The 20251-nt window shown below is 46.0% G+C and overlaps 1 protein-coding gene across 1 annotated transcript; it reads left to right on the top strand.

Annotated features, from left to right (window-relative positions):
- The first annotated feature begins 11106 nt into the window (after positions 1 to 11106).
- Positions 11107 to 18263, top strand: LOC118079003 (chymotrypsin-C-like). The gene is made up of 8 exons (XM_088671756.1): positions 11107 to 11180; positions 12274 to 12362; positions 12880 to 12977; positions 13914 to 14036; positions 14719 to 14861; positions 15866 to 16011; positions 17023 to 17170; positions 18158 to 18263. The coding sequence occupies exons 1-8, from the start codon at positions 11141 to 11143 to the stop codon at positions 18175 to 18177; spliced, it is 807 nt and encodes a 268-aa protein (XP_088527882.1). The 5' UTR covers positions 11107 to 11140; the 3' UTR covers positions 18178 to 18263.
- Positions 18264 to 20251: the final 1988 nt, after the last annotated feature.

Consider the following 20251-nt stretch of genomic DNA (forward strand, 5'->3'; position numbering starts at 1 on the left):
TCAGACTGCGAAGACGCAGGAAATGTGAGGAGCTTTACGGAAAAAGAGCCTGCACCTGTTTTGTTTTTACTTAGAAAGGTTTATAGACCGCTTAATCGGGGGAAAGGTAAGTGGTACGTATAAAATAATTATTGATAAAACAGTAAAACTCAGTCCAAAAAAGTTATGTCGCTTAACTTCAATGGGTCTACTCCAAGTAACTCTAGCATTGGCTATGACCAGTGCTTTTTTACTTTAAAAATGTTTAGGGGTACTCTCATTTTGACTCAAGAAAATCACCATTTTATAGTTCAAACCGGGAATAATTAATACAGTAAATGGACATAAGTACAAAGATTCACAAAATGTTTAGGGGTATGCGTCCCCCTGCGTCTCCCCAGAAAAAAGCACTGGCTATAACCCAATAAAATAAAATATAACCCAATCAAATTAGCCAAGCCCTTAAAACCCTCTGCTAGAACAAGATTGTGTTGACAACTAGCTGGCCCGGTCACGCGTTGCTGTAGCTCATCCCTGTGACTGTCTCCACCCTGTTCCGACCCATGACCTATTCTGCCCCCTCCTCCCCCCACCCCCAGCTCATCCCTGTGACTGTCTCCACCCTGTCCCAACCTGTAACGTATTCTGTTCCCTCCCCCCCCCGGCTCATCCCTGTGACTGGCCACAACCTGTCCCGACCCATGACCTGTCCCACCCCCTCCCCTCCCACCCCCGGCTCATTCCTGTGATTGGCCCCACCCTGTCCCGACCCATGACCTATTCTGCCCCCTCCTCCCCCCACCCCAGCTCATCCCTGTGACTGTCCCAACCCGTAACCTAGTCTGTTCCCCCCCCCCGGCTCATCCCTGTGACTGGCCACACCCTGTCCCGACCCATGACCTGTCCCGCCCCTCCTCCCCCCACCCCCGGCTCATTCCTGTGATTGGCCCCACTCTGTCCCGACCCATGACCTATCCTGCCCCCGCGGCCCATCTGCAAAGCCAAGCCGAGATGCTGTGGAGAGGGAAGCTTTCCTAGCTGCAGTACCAGTGTAGCCGTCACTAGAGGGCGCTGTTTTGCAACATCTCCTGTGCTCCCAGCATCCCTGGCTGTCTGAGTTTTGTGTTCAGGAACAGTGGGTTTTACCTGCTTTACCTGCCATAGGTGTGACGTCTATCTACGCAAATGGTATGCAAACCCTCGCATAACCGCATGTGACGTTGTGTCCAAATTTGAACTCAATCAGTCAAGCGGTTTCAGTGAAATGTGGAGACTAACAAACATGGCCAGTTTACATTTATATATATATATATATATATATATATATATATATATATATATATATATATATATATGCTGAATGTGGCCAACATGAAGGTGGAACAAATAATGATGCCTCCTTTAATACCTAATTTCAGGCTTTGCCAACCTGGCATCTTACAGTATTTTTTTACTATCATACCTGTATCTACCAGCTGATTGGAGTTGATATCCCAAAACATCTGGAAGGCTGCGGGTTGGCGAGGCTAATTTATTTGTTATTTCTTTGGCGATCAAGGGCTTCCCCGACGTTCTCCACCCCACCTTGCTGCTCTCCAGTTTGATATTTAGCAATGCTGGGGGCACCACTGGGAACCGCCAGCTGGTTCTACACTGGTTCCCTGATAGGGCTGAGACATGGGTGTCCTTGAAGGGTTCCTTTGTTTGAGGGCACCTGTTTGGTTCTCAGCTGCTACCAATTTTCCAAAATTGGTCCCTTAACATGCAACAAGAGCAAGAGGGAGGCTGAGCTCCTGCATAATAATAATAATAATAATAATAATAATAATAATAATAATAATAATAATAATATTTATACCCGGCTCAGGGCAGCTGACACCAGTAAAATTACAATAAGACGTAAAAAAGAGAAAAACAATTAATTAAAATGCGGGTTAAAATACAGTTTAAATTTAAATTTTTTGAATGCAGCCTCATTTTAAAGTAGCCCAAATCAAAACCACAAGGGAGGAAAACATAGGGATCAGGCTGAGTCCAGCCCAAAGGCCAGGCAGAACAGCTCCATCTTGCAGGCCCTGTGGAAAGATGTCAAATCCCGCAGGGCCCTGGTCTCCTGTGAGAGAGCGTTCCACCAAGTCGGGGCCAGTACTGAAAAGGCCCTGGCCCTAGTTGAGACCAATCTGACCACCTTATGTTCTCGGGATCTCCAAAATGTTGTTATTTATGGACCTTAAGGTCCTCTGCGGGGCATACCAGGAGAGGCGGTCCCGTAGGTACGAGGGTCCCAATGCACATTCTGGCTACAGAACCTTCTCCTTGCTGCCTCTGGATGTGGGCAATGGGCAGCTTGCAACTGAGGGTGGAATGACCATAGATCAGCAAGGACATTACACGAGGGGTACAAAAGGGGTACAAAAGATACATCCCACCACCATGTTAAGTACAACCCCAGCACCTTGACTCAAACATCTTCAGAAGGATACATTAATTACTCAGGGTAGGGGAACCCACTGATGCTGTGCCATAATAGAGGAAATCCGAGATCTGCAAACACATTTTCATATGCTAATTTATATGTATGTAGATGCCCATTTAGAAATAATAACTTAAGCAGAAATGGAATGCATCATTAACGAGCAAAGAGAAAGGGGACATATTTTTGTATAAAATATGCATGTCCTGATTTAGATGTGCAGGTGCAGATTTAAAATTATTGCCGTTCAAATAGAAATGCAGTATGTCCCACCATGGTGAGGAAGACCAGGTGAGTTGGGTGCCTGCTGCTCAGGTGTTGCTCACTATTGATGGGTAACTTCAAGGCTCCTCGTGCTCTCCTTTCTTACAATACTTCTTTGACAGCTTTCAAATAGAGCGGTGCTCTGAGACTCATCTCCACAAGGCGGCTTTGTAGCAAACAAGTGCAGCCTACGCAATTCAAGCAGGTGCTCTAAGTAGATAAATAAATGCTGGTGATGACTTTTCCTCAGAAATCCCAAGCTTTACTCAGGGGGGAGAAATAGCGGGGAGGGGCACAGCAAGCTTTAAATTCTGGCTTTGGTAATAAAAGAAAACCAATTCTGGAATTATTTTCCCAGAAGTAAGTATGCCACCAATTTCATCCCTTCTCTCTCCACCCTGCCAAATCTGTTGGGAATCCTAGCTTCTTCTGTACTTGTTTCATGAAAAACTATTAAGTTACCCGCTGGACATACTACTTGAGTCCCACTTTGGGTGAGTAAGGATTTTTTTCTGGGGAGAGAAGCAACTGATGCTTTCTCGCTGGCTGAGAGACTGTGCTTTCCGAGGTAGACCCTATATGTCCGAGAAGAACTAAAAAAAAAAAAAGATATGAAGAAAAGGAGTGGGCGATCAGAGAGTTATCTGTAGTAGTAGTAGTAGTAGTAGTAGTAGTAGTAGTAATAATAATAATAATAATAGATTGCAAATGTGAATGTATGTTCCAGATAACAGAGGATAAGATTCCCTGCTCCAAGGAACTTGTCCAGTCTGAACTACAACTCTACAAACTTCAGGGACTGGGAGAGAGAGGTTAACAGGAAGAAAGTGCCGTAATTTTAGTTACACATACTTTTGGTTATGGGCTAAGGAGCAGAAAGAGATAGGAAGTAGCCACCTCAACCCTAAGAATACAGTCTGTTCAGGACAGATCTCCCCATGCAAATCAGGCCCATGTCACCCTCATCCTGTCATCTGCATAGCTCCACCCTGATGTTTACTTCTAAGTCACACTGGTGTGAGAGAGAACACTAGGAAATGTCTAAAGTAGAGAGATGGACACACTGGTGCAAAATCTGCTTCCATTTGGGGTGAATAGCCTCTATATTTGCACCAGGCGGAGCTGCCAAGCTAACCTCAAGGGCAGTCCCACATGGAGCACATTGCAATAATCCAGCCTGGAGCTTCCTAGCAACATGGAGAACAGTGATCGGGTCATCCTGGTCCAGAAATGGCAAAAAATTGCAAAGGATCCCAGAGTCTTACATGAAAACAGTTGTTTTCATTTGACTGTTGACGTACCTGATACAGTGAGTGGCTCTAAAGGAGCGGAGGCCGGCCACCTCCATGCCCTGTGGCTATGAACCAGGCACATTGCCTGAAGAAAGACATCCTCTTATTTATCCTGGGTTTCAACCCATACGCCCGGAGGCCAACGCCAGAGCAGCGAAGAGGACTCCAATCATGGCTGAGGGCACCTCGGATGGAGTGTCCAGCTCTTTTCAACAGATGAACTCCATCCAACCTTATATTCTGGGTGTGTCTATCAGAGGCAGATCCAGCCAAGGATGCCATCAGCAACAGAAAGGTCCCCATTGGCTGTGTGCCACTGGGAGACGTGGCAATTGGAATGCTTCCGTCTCCTTCTTTCCAAAGGCCATGCCAAGATAGTCTCACAAGCACCTGTTTTCCCATCAAGGCCATGGCTTCGATGCCTGCTGAAGATGTGGGGGGTGGGGTGGGGGCCCTTGGCAGCCTAGTTGAGAGCAAGCTGGCAAAGCCAGGGCAGACTTTCAGTGCACCCAGTCCTGGGACCAGCTGGAGGGACCATGGGGTTTGCAGAAGGTCCCAGGTTCAGTTTTCAGTACCTTCAGGGAGGGATGGGAGATGTTATGTATTGGGTTTAACACATCTTTGGTTGCCAGGCACGCATTCCAACCAATCGTATAAGCATTGGCAGATGAACGTTCTAATGGCAAGGAAGCTCAGGCACTGTCAACTGTCAACTGGCAGTTTCTTGCTGCGGTTTCAGTGTGTGTGTCCTGTGAGCTCTGTTCTTGTTTGTCTATGAGTGAACAGAATGTTGTCACTGACAAATATTTAATAAACTTAGTTGATGAACTTATACTGCCTTGGGCCTCTGACTTTTCATTGGCGATGAGGATGGGATCCTGAGCTCCTGCCAGCTACTAGAGGCCCAAGGCTGCACTGCAGCACTGCCGCTTGTTGCCACTCAGTAAGTGCGACCTCACCGCCATGCTGGACTCAGTAAGAAGCCCCGGAAATGAGACCACACCTGCCGTGTCTTCGCAACCACCCATAATTGCACAAGAGACTGCTTCAGGTCCGAGAATGGCCACCAGTCAGAGTCGGCCACCACCGGACTTCAATATGAGCCATCCTGCAGAATGGCCGCAGTGGCTCTGCCGAATAAGAAGCTACATCCGACTACAAGGCTTCACTAGGGAAGCAGACAAGGTGGATGTGCTACTGACGGTGCTGGGAAGTTCCACCATCATGTTGTAAGCCAAAAAATGGCTTATCTTCTGAGTTAGCCAATAAAACTCAGAGACAAGAGGAGTTAGGAGTCCATTATGTTTATTGCAAAGCAATAAGGTTACAGTCGAATCTTTTCGCAAAACTGCAACCCCGCCCAAAGGTCGGGCAGGAATTTATAACATTTCAGACAAAGGATTTTGATTTAACCAATCACATAAATCATTACATCATTTAATATTTTAATATTCATCATTATCTCATTTCATATTCAATTCGTATGTCATTACCTAATCTAATACGCATGCGCAATAAGCATTGCTAACTAGACCAGGGATTGCTAGCTAGGCCTTTGATTCTCAATAAGATGTTACATTGTGAGATAATAGTTGGGAACCTGTGTTACGTGTACTATGTAACAATTTGTGTTCTAGCTTATGAATTATATCTTTGTGATTTGCGTGTTAGCTGACCTGTTCTGGTAAAAGAACGGCATCTTGCTAGATCATCAGTTTCTTAAAGCAACAAGTTCCCATAATTCACTATTATAAGCATATTCTAGAATTTATAGGGATTTACATTATCACCTTAATTGGGGCCCTTTGGGCCCCTGCTACAAGCACTCTACTGGAAGGTCTGATGGCATCCAGGGATCAAAGAGGCATGCACTTTCGAGGAGCTGAGACAGGCTATGACAAGACACCTCGCGCCTCAGCCAACTAAGAACCATCGCCGCTACGACTTTACGCACAGAGAGCAACAAGCGCAAGAGTCAGTGAGTGAATACATCACAGCGCTCTGGGTGATTGCAATGTATTGTCGATTCGCTGACATCGAGGAATGACTTCTCGAAAGGTTCATCATTGGCATGCGAGACAGCCATCTCCGCCGCAAGCTGCTAGCAAAAGACGACATCACGATGATGGAAGCAATGAATATGGCCACGGCCTTTGAGAATGGTAACGCGCATGAGGTGGCCCACAGCCCACGAACCGAAAGGAGAACTCACCGCATCCAGTGAGACCAGTCGTCTTTTGTAGAGGGTGTCCACCGAGCTTCAGACCGATCCGACCAACAACACCGCTCCCTAACTACAAGCGCATCATCAAACCAGCAATCATCTGACACACCTCGAGGGACCTGCGCCAGCTGTGGGGGAAACCACAAGTGTCGGACATGCAGGTTTCGGGATGCCACATGTCGCAACTGTGGGAAGACGGGGCACATTGGCCGAGTCTGCCGCTCCAAGACCTCCGGAGCGCAACACAAGCAACGTGTCCACAAAGCCTACATAGAGGAGGAGTTACAGTCCACCTCTTCAGCCAGGGTACTTCAACTTCCGTCCCCGGGGTCCAATAAGCTTAGGGTGCAACTCAAGATAGAGGGAACCCCATGTACTATGGAGTTGGATACCGGCTCATCCTACTCCATAATATCTACTAAGACCCTGAAAGAGCTTTGCCCTGATGGCGGTCCTCCTCTCCACCTGGCTCCCACAGTGCTGCTGGATTTCCAGAGAAAAAGAATCCGGCTAAAGGGTATGGGCACCTTCAAGGTCCAGTTTAAGAAGTACACCAAGAATTTGGACCTCATCATAACTGAGGGCCCATTCATTAGCCTTCTAGGCCTAGCATGGTTCGAGTCGTTAGGCTTAGGCGTTTCAGAGCTTAATCAGATTTCCCCAGGGGCAGAATTCGAATCGATCTGCCAGGAGTTTCCATCAGTCTTTGATGGAACCCTGGGCCTGTACAATGGACCCCTAATTTCCCTACGGCTCAATCCCATGGTGCAACCCATCCAGGTCAAGGCCCATAGAGTCCCGCTTGCGCTTAAACCCAGGATCGATGAGGAGCTTGATCGCTTAGTCATAGAATCATAGAATCATAGAGTTGGAAGAGACCACAAGGGCCATCCAGTCCAACCCCCTGCCAAGCAGGAAACACCATCAAAGCATTAGTTGCCCAAGGGGTCTTAGAGCCGGTAGCTTCGGGGACCTGGGAAACCCCAATCGTCACACCGGTTAAGCTGGATGGCTCAGTCCATATCTGCAGTGATTACAAATGCACCCTGAACCGGGCCTTACAGGACCACGCATACCCAGTTCCTGTAGTGAGCCACGTGTTAGCGACCCTGGCTGAAGCCAAGATCTTTGGGAAGCTGGATTTAGTGCAAGCTTATCAGCAGCTAACCGTTGACGAGGCCACCGCAGACGCACAGACAGTCGTGACTCATAAACGCACTCAGGAAGCTATTTGTGACACACGGCTTACCAGACACACAGGTTAGTGATAATGGGACCGCTTTTTCGAAGAATTTGTAACTAAGAATGGAATCTGCCACATTCGTTCCACTCCTTTTCACCTGGCCACTAACAGCCAAGCTGAATGCATGGTCTGTACTACCAAAGATGTGCTGTGGCCCAACACATCACCCCAAGCGCAGTGACCTACTGGAGCCCAACAGAGTTGCTTATAGGAAAGAGGCTCACTACCCCTCCTTGATCGTATGCACCCCGACCGGGCTCTTGAGCAACAGCCATCCACTGTGGTGTGGGAGGCTCCAAGAGGGTTCTCCCCATGGGACACAGTGTGCGTCCAAAACTATGGGCCTGGACAGGGTTGGGTCCCAGGTACCATTGCCCGCTGTACAGGTCTGGTTTCCTATGAGGTAGGATTGGAGGGGGGGAGTGGTTTGGAAGAGACGCCTCCACCAGATCAGAACCAGGGCACCAGGCCATCTCTAGGCCCGGGTCTGGTGGCGCGGGGCGCCAGGGCGGCAGGCCACCAGGAGCGCCGCTGTGCCCGCTGAGAGGCACGGCTAACACAGCCCCAGGCGCGTCTCTCAGCAGTTCAGCAGCTTCAGACCTCTCTCCGGAGGCACGGAGGCTGGGTGGCGCTGGGAAACAGGGCAGGGGCGGGGTGCCAGAGGGATCCATCGCACCATGGCGCCAGGGCGACGGGTATGCAGGGCGACGGGTTGGCACCTCCCAACATGGAACTTCAAGCAGAACCAGAGGACAGAGAAATGGTTACTTCGGAAGATTCTGTGCCCAGGCCAGGGTGGGAACCAGATGGGGTGCCGGTGACTGAGTTACCCCAGCAGTGGATCCATCGGCCGTGACCCCTTCGGAGCCGGCCTCACTGACCACCCCACTCATACCGCAGGTACCGGAGGAACCTCCTGGGTCACCCACTCGGGCTCAGGTACCGTGACAGTCCCAGAGGGAGTGGAAAGGGCCGGCACACTTTGATGACTATGTTTGTTCCTTTTGTTGGGAAGTTGGGGGGAAGGGTGTTATGTATCGGGTTTAACACATCTTTGGTTGCCAGGCGCGCGTTCCAACCAATCATATAATCGCTGGCAGATGAATGTTCTAATGGCAAGGAAGCTCAGGCACTGCCAACTGCCAACTGCCAACTGACAGTTTCTTGCTGGGGTTTCAGTGTGTGTATCCTGTGAGCTCTGTTCTTGTTTGTCTATGAGTGAACTGTTATCACTGACAAATATTTAATAAACTTAGTTGATGAACTTATACTGCCTTGGGCCTCTGACTTTTCTGAACATTTAACAGGAGAGAACCCTGTCTGAAATCTGGGGAACTGCTGCCAGTCAGTGTAAACCAGGCATCCCAAAACTGCTGCCCTCCAGATGTTTTGGCCTACAACTCCCATGATCCCTAGCTAACAGGACCAGTGGTCAGGGATGATGGGAATTGTAGTCCAAAACATCTGGAGGACCAAAGTTTGGGGATGCCTGGTGTAAACAGACAATTGATATCAGCCTGGCATCAATACCAGGAAAGATTCTAGAGCAGATCATTAAGCAAACGGTCTGTGAGCACCTAGAAAGGAACGCTGTGATCACTAAAAGCATGGGTTTCTGAAAAATAGGTCATGTCAGACTAATCTGATCTCATTTTTTGACAGAATTACAAGCCTTTGACAAGGTGACCCATGATATTCTTGTAAAGAAGCTGGTAAATGAGGGCTAGACAATGCTACCATTCAGTAGATTTGTAACTGGCTGGCTGACTTCCTGGAGAGTAGTGACTAGTGGGGTGTCACAGGGTTCTGTCTTGGGCCCAGTCTTATCCAACATCTTTATCAATGACTTGGATGATGGGCTTGAGGGCATCCTGAGCAAGTTTGCAGATGACACCAAATTGGGAGGGGTGGCTAATACCCCAGAGGACAGGATCACACTTCAAAATGACCGTAACAGATTAGACAACTGGGCCAAAGCAAACAAGATGAATTTTAACAAGGGGGAAATGTAAAGTACTACACTTGGGCAAAAAAAAAATGAAAGGCACAAATACAGGATGGGTGACACCTGGCTTGAGAGCAGTACATGTGAAAAGGATCTAGGAGTCTTGGTAGACCACAAACTTGACATGAGTCAACAGTGTGGTGCAGCAGCTAAAAAAGCCAATGCAACTCTGGGCTGCATCAATAGGAGTATAGCATCTAGATCAAGGGAAGTAATAGTGCCACTGTATTCCGCTCTGGTCAGACCTCACCTGGAATACAGTGTCCAGTTCTAGGCACCTCAGTTCAAGAAGGATACTGACAAGCTGGAACTTGTCCAGAGGAGGGCAACCAAAATGGTCAAAGGCCTGGAAACAATGCCTTATTAGGAACGGCTTAGGGAGCTGGGTATGTTTAGCCTGGAGAAGAGAAGGTTAAGGGTGATATGATAGCTATGTTCAAATATATAAAAGGATGTCATATAGAAGAGGGTGAAAGGTTGTTTTCTGCTGCTCCAGAGAAGCGGACACGGAGCAATGGATTCAAACTACAAGAAAGAAGATTCCACCTAAACATTAGGAAGAACTTCCTGACAGTAAGAGCTGTTCGACAGTGGAATTTGCTGCCAAGGAGAGTAATGAAGTCTCCTTCTTTGGAGGTCTTTAAGTGGATGCTTTGATGGTGTTTCCTGCTTGGCAGGGGCTTGGACTGGATGGCCCTTGTGGTCTCTTCCAACTCTATGATTCTATGAACTAGATGGACTCCCTATAAAGGCAACTTCTTAAAATCATCCTTTTGTTTGGAGTCCATGAGAACTATAATCTTATTTTATTTGGGAGAAAGGGCTCAAAGGTAGAGCACCTGTTCTGCATGAGGAAATGTCGCAGGTTCAATCCCTGGCATCTCCAGGTACAGCCAAGAAAGATGCCTAGCTATCTGAAATTGTGTAGAGCTGCTGCCAGTCCTTAAATATGTGAAATCAGTCGCCTCTGAAAAAGAGCCACAATGCTTGAAATGCCTTGGGACAATGAATAATTCCCACTCAAATGCATCTTTTTCCTTATGACTGAACTGGCCTGTTTCTTTTCAATGACACCTTCATTTAATTTTTTTCTCCCCCGACAATGCCCTCCACCAGCTCAGCTTCACCCCTTCCTTGATGTTTTTCTGCCTGGCTGGAAAACGCCCCATGAGGGGTGTGCAGAATGTGTGTAGAAACTAGCCTTCTCCAAAGATGTCGCATCTATATTTATTGCCCCACCCACTTTCCCCTCTAGAATGTGGACCCTGGAAGATTACCCAGAAGCTAATGTGGCCCTTTAGGCTTCAAAAAGTTTCCCTACCTCTGATTTAGATGCATAGATGAAAAATCAGGCTCGTTTCCAGAGAGAAAGCCACCCTAGAAGCAATTTTTGTTGCTGCTTAAAAGAAAATTTAAGCTTAAAAGGGGGAGGTCTCATGCCTGTGCAAAGAACTTGAACAACACCCCTGCTGTGAGATGTTTCAGCAACCAGAGTGTGGAATCCAGCCAGGGCCCTCCAGCAATCTGTCCCTTTATTCTTTCTATTTGCAAAGTGATAAATTAGCAAGATCAGTTATAGCCTGTTATTTAAACCTGGTGAAGGCTCGTTTCCATTATAAATAGACTGACTTCACCCCTGGATCACCATCACTTGGTCACCATGTTCAAGTTGGCCATTGTCACTTTGATCCTGGGCTACGGTAAGTGTCTTTGGTGCAGTACATGCAGCAGTTAAGTTGGGGCTGTTTGGCATGCAATTCGTCTTTTCATTGATACAAGTCTCAGCCCAGCCCAAAATAGTTCTTTGGAAATGCAATGAATTCAGTTTCTTGTCTCTGGTGAAGTAGCCACTCTCTCCAAGATGAGCTTCATCATAGTTCAAGAGCATACAAATTTGCACAAAATGAACTTAACTTTGGAATTCCCTGCCTAGGAGCCGCTTTCACTGTACTCTTTTCGGCGCTTGCTGAAAACGGTTTGCTTAGGCAAACCTACTGAGACATGTAGACCATTGACACATGCTTGATCTGGTCTTTAGCTTATCATTGATTTTTTTTTCATTATTTTTTTTGAGGGTTTAAAATGGTTCTGCTTTTTAAATGAGTTCATTTTTATTTATTTATTTTGTAAGCTCCTTTGATGCTGTTGTTGTTTACAATCAAGCAATATATAAATTAAGAAATAAATGAAATAAATAGCCTCTGGTAGCGTTTTTTAAAAGGATGCTTCTGCCAAAAATCCATGAACACATTAGGAAGGCTTTTAATATTTAATAGATTACTGTATTTTACTTTTCTGTTGGAAGCCATCCAGAGTGGCTGGGGAAACCCAGCCAGATGGGTGGGGTATAAATACTATATTATTATTATTATTATTATTATTATTATTATTATTATTATTATTATTTTATTTTCATTAAACCAATAATGGACAATACCATTGTGTCCAACTCTGGCTCCCTTGTGGTACCCAAGATGCTCATCTCAGTCTCTGTCTCTCTCCTCCCTTTCCCTACCTGTTTCTCATATTTTAAGACATACCCATAAAATAAGCCATAGCAGGATTTTTAAGCATTCAAGGAATATAAGCCATACCCCGAAAATAAGACATAGTGATAGGCGCAGCAGCAATGCCGGCCGCGGCAGGAGGAGGAGGAAAAAAAATAAGACATCCCTTGAAAATAAGCCATAGTGTGTTTTTTTGAGGAAAAAATAAATATAAGACGTGTCTTATAATATGAGAAAGACGGTAATTGTCTCTTTCATCACCCCCACGCCTCCTGTCTTCTTCCAGCCCATGGCTGTGGCAAACCTGCTTATCCACCCAACATTTCCGGTGTTGTCGGAGGTGAGGATGCCAGACCCCATAGCTGGCCTTGGCAGGTAAATCCGCTGTTTCCCACCACGTGTGGTGCAAGCAAATGTCGTGTTTGCTTTTTAGGAGGGGAGAAATGGCCCAGTGTGTTCAGTGTCGTCCTGCGGAACATCTTGCCACCAGAAGTGGTAGAGGTGGCTGCAGGTTCTGAGGTTCCCAGGCTCAGCCATGGACAGGAAGATTATCACGACCTGTTAGCAGAGTGGATGATCCAGCACGGTGGGCTGGATCTAAATGCTGAAGGGGAGAAATCGTTTGTCGGTTGTTGCCGCTGCCTCCCATCTCCAGCTTTGGAGGAGAGACAGTCACTACCTCTCAGCCCAACCTACCTCGCAGGGTTGGTGTGTGGATGAGATGGGGAAGGCTGCAGAACCAGGCTTGCTGCCTTGAATTGCTGGGGGGAAAGGTGGGGATATAAATGCAGTGAATTGATATGTAAGAAACGTCAAGGTGTGAGGCCAAAATATTTGTTCTTACTCCGTACAGCTAACAGCCCTCTGCCTTGGGGGGGGGGTTGCTTTTCAGGTCTCCCTCCAGTACAAAAAGAACGGAGTCTGGGCTCACACATGTGGAGGGACCCTGATTGAGTCCAACTGGGTCTTGACTGCTGCTCATTGCATCAGGTAAGCAGCACCCCACCAACAGCAAGGATGCTATAGAAACCCATTAGGCTGCAATGGTCCTGAGGCTGCAAGGGAGCTGTCTCCTAGTAATACTAGAACACCCACACTTAGGGTTGCCATATTCCCAAAAGTGAAAATCTGGACAAAGTTGTTGAGCATGGGGGGGGGGAGAGATGCTCAAGTTTAAGTTTGTTGGACTTTTGGGAGGATTTTAAAAGCATTTTTTTAAAAAACAAAAAGCGCCCTACTTGCCACATGTCCAGGTTTTCCCAGACATTTTGCTGGTTCAGCAAAAACCCACCTGAACGACTTTTTGCAGCCCGATTCCCGGATGTGTCCAGGAAAACCTGAACCTATGGCAACTCTACCCACGCTACCATTCAGATTTCCTTGTTTCACATCGGTGTGCTCTGCTGAACCCTGAGCCAAACCTTTTAGACTTAATTTTTTTAATTAAAATGGGCACGCCAACTGCAGGAGGTCACTTTTTGTGACAGAATTTCAGAACTTGTTCAGAATGGCCACAGGATTTTTCTGGATGGAAGGGAGTCTATAAGGTCCCCCTGTTCAAGTGGGGAAAAGTACCAACAAAATCGCGCTGCACTCTCAGGCCAAGATCCTTTTGTTTGACATGTCCCATAGAACCAAAAGTGGTTCATTCATAGCTCATCACTGCTAATGAGAATTTTGCAAATATGGGGTAGGAGCTCTGGGATAGCTCACTCGGTCGAACACGGTGCTCTTAATCTCAGGGTCATGGGTGATAGGTTTTATTTCTTTATGGTGCCTGTAACCATGCCAGTTCCGCAGATCAAAGCGGTCAAGTGGGTAAGGGCATTTTGCAGGTAAGCTAGTCCTAAGCTGCTAACACCTTGAACTTGGCCCAATAATAACACACACACACACAACGCCACTGCCTGTTCCTTATTTCTGTAGCTCCGGTCGGACTTACCGCGTCCTTTTGGGCAAACATAACCTGAAAGAAGAGGAGGCTGGCTCTGTGGCTGTTGCTGTGGAGAAGTCGATCGTCCACGAGAAGTGGAACTCCTTCTTGATCATGTAAGTCAACTGGAATCCAGAGAGTCGGGAGAGATCTGTCCAACCTCTCTGCACAAGTCCTTATCCTGCCAAAATAATTTCTGCCGGTGCGAGAAATCACATAGAAACTTGTGTGTATTGTTATTGTTTTGGGCTTTTTTGGGGGGGGGGTGTCTGCTTACGGGATGACCTGTTAAATTGGTTTGCCATTGCTGACAGGCAAATTACCAGCACTGCCTTAAGACATACGATGATGGCTGCTGGCTTAGAGAACTTGAAAAGTGGATTTAAAATATGCAGGTTACTGTTGCAGACATGGCGTGCCTTTTTTTCCTGACAAGAGCTGCATTTCGTGGGGGTATTCTACTGCAGGGGTGCATACACTCATCAGGTGACATCAGTCATTTCTCTCTTTCTTCCGCCCCCTTTCTCTCTTTTTGCCACCCTTCCTTGTCCTTTTTCCTGACATCCCCTTCTCTCTCTCTCTCTTCTTCTGTCTCCCCCCCCCCAAATCCATCATTCAGCAAGCTGCCAGGGGGAGAACAGACTTCACCCTCTTGGGTTGGTGGCAGTTGCAGTTCAAACATCTGGAGGGCGTGAGGTTGGGGAAGGCTGGAGAATATTAAGTTTGACTCCTCTGGGTGAAAAGCTGCTTTCGAAAACCAAAAGATAAACCCCTGTCCCCTCTTGGGTTGCTTTTCAGTAACGACATTGCCCTCCTCAAACTGGCCAAGCATGTGCAGTTCAGTGACACGATCCAGGCCTCTTGCCTCCCTCCTGCCAAAGACGCCATGCTGCTAGCCCAGGATCACCCCTGCTATGTCACTGGATGGGGACGACTCTCAAGTAAGTTGGGTGCTCCCTGTCCTGGGCATGAGCATTCTGGAAAAATCTGGATGAAGACCTTAGGGGTAGCATCCAATGCCAGTCCTACTGAGAGTGGATCTATTGAAGTTTGTGAACACCACTAACTTATGTCCATTCACTTCGGTGGGTCTTCTCTGTACACTAAGGAGGCTCCCTTTTCGCAGTTGGGTGTCTGTGTTGTGTACCTGCAGTTAAAGAAGATGAGATGAATCTGTCAATTTGAGATTCTCTCAGTTTCTCATTTTTACAGTCTTAAGTTCAGTGTTCCACATTTCCACATCAGTTTGCCAATTTCTTTTTTTTTCAAATACCTATGGGAAAACCATCAGCATTTTAGAGTGAATTTCTCTCAAGACACACAATCTTGGATGTAATTTCCCCTTGCAAACACATTTATTTCTTTTATAAAAAAATTTCCTCTACTAGAATACATATTTGTGTGTTGTTTTTACTAATCTATGCATTTTAGGCAGACTTTTTCCTAAGATACACTTTTCTTGCACACTGCTTGTTTGGCGAACTATAATACAACTTTTAATTAAGTGTGAATACTGAAGAGTAGCTATGTTTCAGTCTGCCAATTGATTCAGAAAATGCAAATTAGATAAGTTTGCATTAAAATCCAAACCAAGCCAAGTGCCTCCTCATCCCTGCTCTTAAGTGTTTGTTGACTGTGTGTCTGTGGGTAAAGGGTGCATGATTTGGGATTTCCTGTCCAGCACATGGGGGGGCCCTAGTCTCACCCACTTTTGAAATGTGTTCCCCAACAGCACCCCAAGGAGTAATGCAACCCTCTGCCCAAAAGAAGTTTCCCCACTATTCATGCAGAGTTGCCAGCTTTTGATTTCATAAATTCAGGTAGCCTGGCAAAGGCCAGATGGCAGATCAAAGTGGAATACAGGGGCAAGCAGGTTGTGTGTAAATGTGGTTTTGACTCTTTGGGAAAGGCTCCTTACCACTCTCCTGTCTGTTCCACTCTGCAGCCAATGGCCCCATCTCTGACAACCTTCAGCAGGCCTTGCTTCCTATAGTAGATCATCAGACTTGCACCAAACGGGACTGGTGGGGCTCCATGGTCAAGACCAAAATGCTGTGCGCAGGAGGCGATGGTGTCGTTTCAGGTTGCAATGTAAGTCCCCCCAAACTCTCCCTTCCTCATAGAGCCTTCCCCACTTTCTCACTCTGAAGAATGTTGCTTGTGGTTTCACTTAGTTTGCACAATTTTCTCCATGAAAACGAACAACGGTCCTTGCTTGTATCCCGACCAAGTCCAAGTGACCCTTGCCAAGCCACTTAGGTACTTAGGAAGTTGTGTTAGCAGACCATTGCAACTTAGGTGAATTAGACTGGAATAATCACTTACCGTTTCTGGAGTTCAAAGGCTTTATTCATGCAGGAACTGTTTGTGGAATGAGTGAAGACGAGACAGAGAAAATAACAGACATATTGTATGGAGAGATCAACGAACAAAATGGCTCAGCTTAGGTGTGGAGTTAACTTAGGCATAGAAGCTACAAGCTAGTGCTGGCTAGAATGCTACACAACCAGTTTCCTCTGGTGGTTAAAGTAAAACATACATTAGCTTAGAATGCAGGAGAAGGAAATGAATTTGCTTTTCTCCAGCATTTGTAATGTGCTTTAAATGTATGGTGTGTATGCAGGGATGGAGAAACAAGGTGTGTGGGACTCTTTTTAAGGGGATTTGGATAGTGGCGGGGGTGAATGGGGCCAAAGGACAGAGAGAACATATGGGAGAAATATTGGGTGCAAACATCAACCTTGAAAACCCTACCTACAAGTTGCATTACAGGCAGAAATTCATATAGTTTGGGAACTGTTATAGGGCAGGATGGGGAATCTGTGCCCCTCCATCACACACTAACACTCCAGATATTGTTGAACTGCCATCATCCCCAGCCAGTCTGGCCAACGTTCAGGGATGATGGGGGGGGTTGTAGTCCAGCAACATCTGGAGAGCCACAGGTTCAGCCTGCATAAAACAGACACACAGACCTGTGGACTCTGTCACGCACATAGGTGAGCTTTGTCTACCCAGGACTCCACTTCCACTTTGCCCAGCCCTTGGGTCATAGTAGGGAAACAGAGGTATGGTATATGTATCCTATTTTTCTTCTGGCAGGGGGATTCTGGAGGACCCTTGAACTGCCAGGGCGGCAGCAACTGGGAAGTTCATGGCATTGTAAGCTTTGGATCGCGGTTGGGCTGCAACACCGCTAAGAAGCCGACCGTTTTCACCCCTGTGTCTGCTTACATTGAATGGATTCAGGAGCTGAGGTTCCCGTCTTTTTGCCCAGCAAAGCTGCTATGGTCTGGATGGAAGGCTTAATTCGTACCTCTGCAGCTGACATTTCTTTTCTTTTTTTAACATCTAGCATCTGCATAATTTCTCGTTCAGAACTCAAAAGAGTTCTCAGTGTCCAAATGCTGAAATCCAGCATTTGTGTTTTGTTAGAAACTGAGAAGTGTATTTTATCATTTCATTGTGAACAGTTTGGGAGTGGCATTCCAGCTTTAGGGCACAGTAGATGGTCCACAGTCAAATCTTCAACATTTTTGGCACATTCTGGTTTTATTTTTATTTTATTTTTTTGGGGGGAGATTAAGTCCAAGTCATTAATTGACACACTGAACTGGGAGTAACCCCATTTGAGCTCACCAGGGGTTGCTTTTCAGTAGACATAAGTAGGACTGTACTGTAAATTCCAAACTTTGGAACTACCCACCTATTGACATCAGGCAGGTGCCTTTCTGTTTAGACAAGTCTCCCCAGGTACTGTATGTAGACTGTTAGCATGTCTTTTAATCTGTTTTCAGTTTATTGTTGATTTTAATTACGGTAACCTTTGCGTGTTTTAAATAGCTTTTGGGGGGTGTTGTTCTTACTGATGATTATATTGTTTTCTTTTTGCAAACAGCTTTAAGGCTTAAGGGTATTTTAAAAAAACAACAACAAGAAGAAACCAATCAAGAGGGTATTTGAAAATTATTAAATAAATAAATAAGTTAATTGAACTTTGGTTCCATTGAACCTACTGGGATTTAAGTCAAGTCATGATTTACCGTGTCTCATTTTCATTGGGGGCCAAAATCCCCACACTAAAATGCAGAAGGGGCATTTGTCCGGCCGCAGTCTAGGAACAAAGACCGAGTTCAGCAAGCTGTTTGCACCTGGCCTATCCTGGCTATTAGTGTATTCTGATACCTAAATTCTAATTCACATACCGGTATATATATTTGGTCTCTTTTCCTCCTCTAGAAACTGAATGAGAACTGAAGAGCCCACACTGCGACCTTTGTGGATCAATATGAGAAAATCTTAATGAACCACCAGAATTGCAACCAATAAACCATCACAACTGCTCTCGTGTCAATGCGTTGTTGTTTTTCCTGCTCTCACTTGAAATGCTTGGAATCACTCATTTTTGCAATTAAACATTCTGAGGACCTAACTGCACATTACATCAAGTGTGTAGTGTTGTGAGTGGTTTGGGGTTTTTTTAATTAAAAAAAGTTTATATGGGGAGGCAGTTTTACAGTAGGACTACAATGTTTGGAGAAGGGAGCACAGTCCTCTGATACAGAGCGCCCAGCAACTAGGTGACTAGCCAGAACCAAGAGGTCCTCTGGCACCTCCTGCCCTGCTGTGTCCTTGCCATGTGGGCTCTCTAATAATAGTAGTAGTAATAATAGTAGTAATTATAATTATTATAATTATTATCACTATCATTTATACCCCACCCATCTGACTGGGTTTCCCCAGCAACTCTGGGTGGCTCCCAGCAGAATATTAAAAATGGGATAAAACATCAGTCATTAAAAACTTCCCTAAACAGGGCTGCCTTCAGATGTCTTCTCAAAGTCAGATAGTTGTTTATTTCCTTGACATCTGATGGGAGGGCGTTCCACAGGGCGGGCAAAAGGATTGTTGCTTTCTTGGAACAAAGTGTGCGCTTTAATGAGGATCCCAGCAAGGTTCTGTTCCAATCGTGAGGAGTTGAGAAAATGATATGGAAAGGAGGAATGTGTAAAGTCATTATGAAATATTTAGAAATATGTTATTTGCTCTCTGCCTTACATGATTTTTTATGTAATTTATGAGAACCCCCTTTTTAAAGGGTGATGCATAAATTAGTTAAATGAATGATATGGAAAGAATGGAGAGAGAGAATCTATCTGTCTCTCTTTCTGCTTGTCTGTTTCTCTCCGCATGAGAATGTTCTCATTGACTGTATATCAACACCATCGAATTGCAGCCGGTGAAATTATGGGGGCCAAATGACCCACCTCTGAATGGCGCTAATGGAAAGCAGGGTGAACCCAGGGCAGTGACTCATCAAGAGACCCAATGGGCAGCCTCCTCTATGACTGGATGGTGCTGGGTTCAAAGGACCATTCCTTACTTGAACACCTTGATTTCTTACAGCACACAAGGACAGCTTCTTTTCAGCACAGCTGTCTTGCTCCAGCAAACAGCTTGGGAATTCACTGAATTGTAGAGTTGGAAGGGACCCCAAGTCTAGCCCATCTCTCTGCAATGCAGGAATTGGATGGCTTTGGAAAGTCTAAGCAAGAGGGGGTGTTACTCCATAATTGTACGCGGTTGTCGGGTACAGTAGTACCTCAGGTTACAGACGCTTCAGGTTACAGACTCCGCTAACCCAGAAATAGTACCTCGAGTTAAGAACTTTGCTTCAAGATGAGAACAGAAATCGTGCTCCATTGGTGCGGCAGCAGTGGGAGGCCTCATTAGCTAAAGTGGTACCTCAGGTTAAGAACAGTTTCAGGTTAAGAATTGACCTCCAGGACGAATTAAGTTCTTAACCTGAGGTACCACTGTAAGTGAATGAATTAGCCAATGGAAACTGAAGCTGCCTCCAGATGTAGTAGAATGTTACACATTGTGGAATGTGTTCTTCACAGTGTCTAAAAAACTTTGTTGTCATCAATCCTGTTTTAAAAATGGGCTCCAGTCCTCATGGTTCAAAACAAAGGGGCTGATTTAAACAGGAGCAGAAGAATCATAGAATCATAGAGTTGGAAGAGACCACAAGGGCCATCCAGTCCAACCCCCTGCCAAGAAGGAAACACCATCAAAGCATTCTTGACATATGGCTGTCAAGCCTCTGCTTAAAGACCTCCAAAGAAGGAGACTCCACCACACTCCTTGGTAGCAAATTCCACTGTCGAACAGCTCTTACTGTCAGGAAGTTTTTCCTAATGTTTAGGTGGAATCTTCTTTCTTGAAGTTTGAATCCATTGCTCCGTGTCCGCTTCTCTGGAGCAGCAGAAAACAATCTTTCTCCCTCCTCCATATAACATCCTTTCATATATTTGAACATGGCTATCAT

This window comes from Zootoca vivipara, chromosome 6 (assembly GCF_965207765.1).
Source record: "Zootoca vivipara chromosome 6, rZooViv2.hap1.1, whole genome shotgun sequence".
NCBI classification, from domain to species: Eukaryota; Metazoa; Chordata; class Lepidosauria; order Squamata; family Lacertidae; genus Zootoca; species Zootoca vivipara.

Excerpts from the sequence above, each read along its gene's own strand:
- LOC118079003 (XM_088671756.1), top strand. The coding sequence starts at position 11,141 with ATGTTCAAGTTGGCCATTGTCACTTTGATCCTGGGCTACG. Across the intron at positions 14,862-15,865 it reads TGGATGGGGACGACTCTCAA|CCAATGGCCCCATCTCTGAC; the intron begins GTAAGTTGGGTG and ends TCCACTCTGCAG. Across the intron at positions 16,012-17,022 it reads GTGTCGTTTCAGGTTGCAAT|GGGGATTCTGGAGGACCCTT; the intron begins GTAAGTCCCCCC and ends TTCTTCTGGCAG.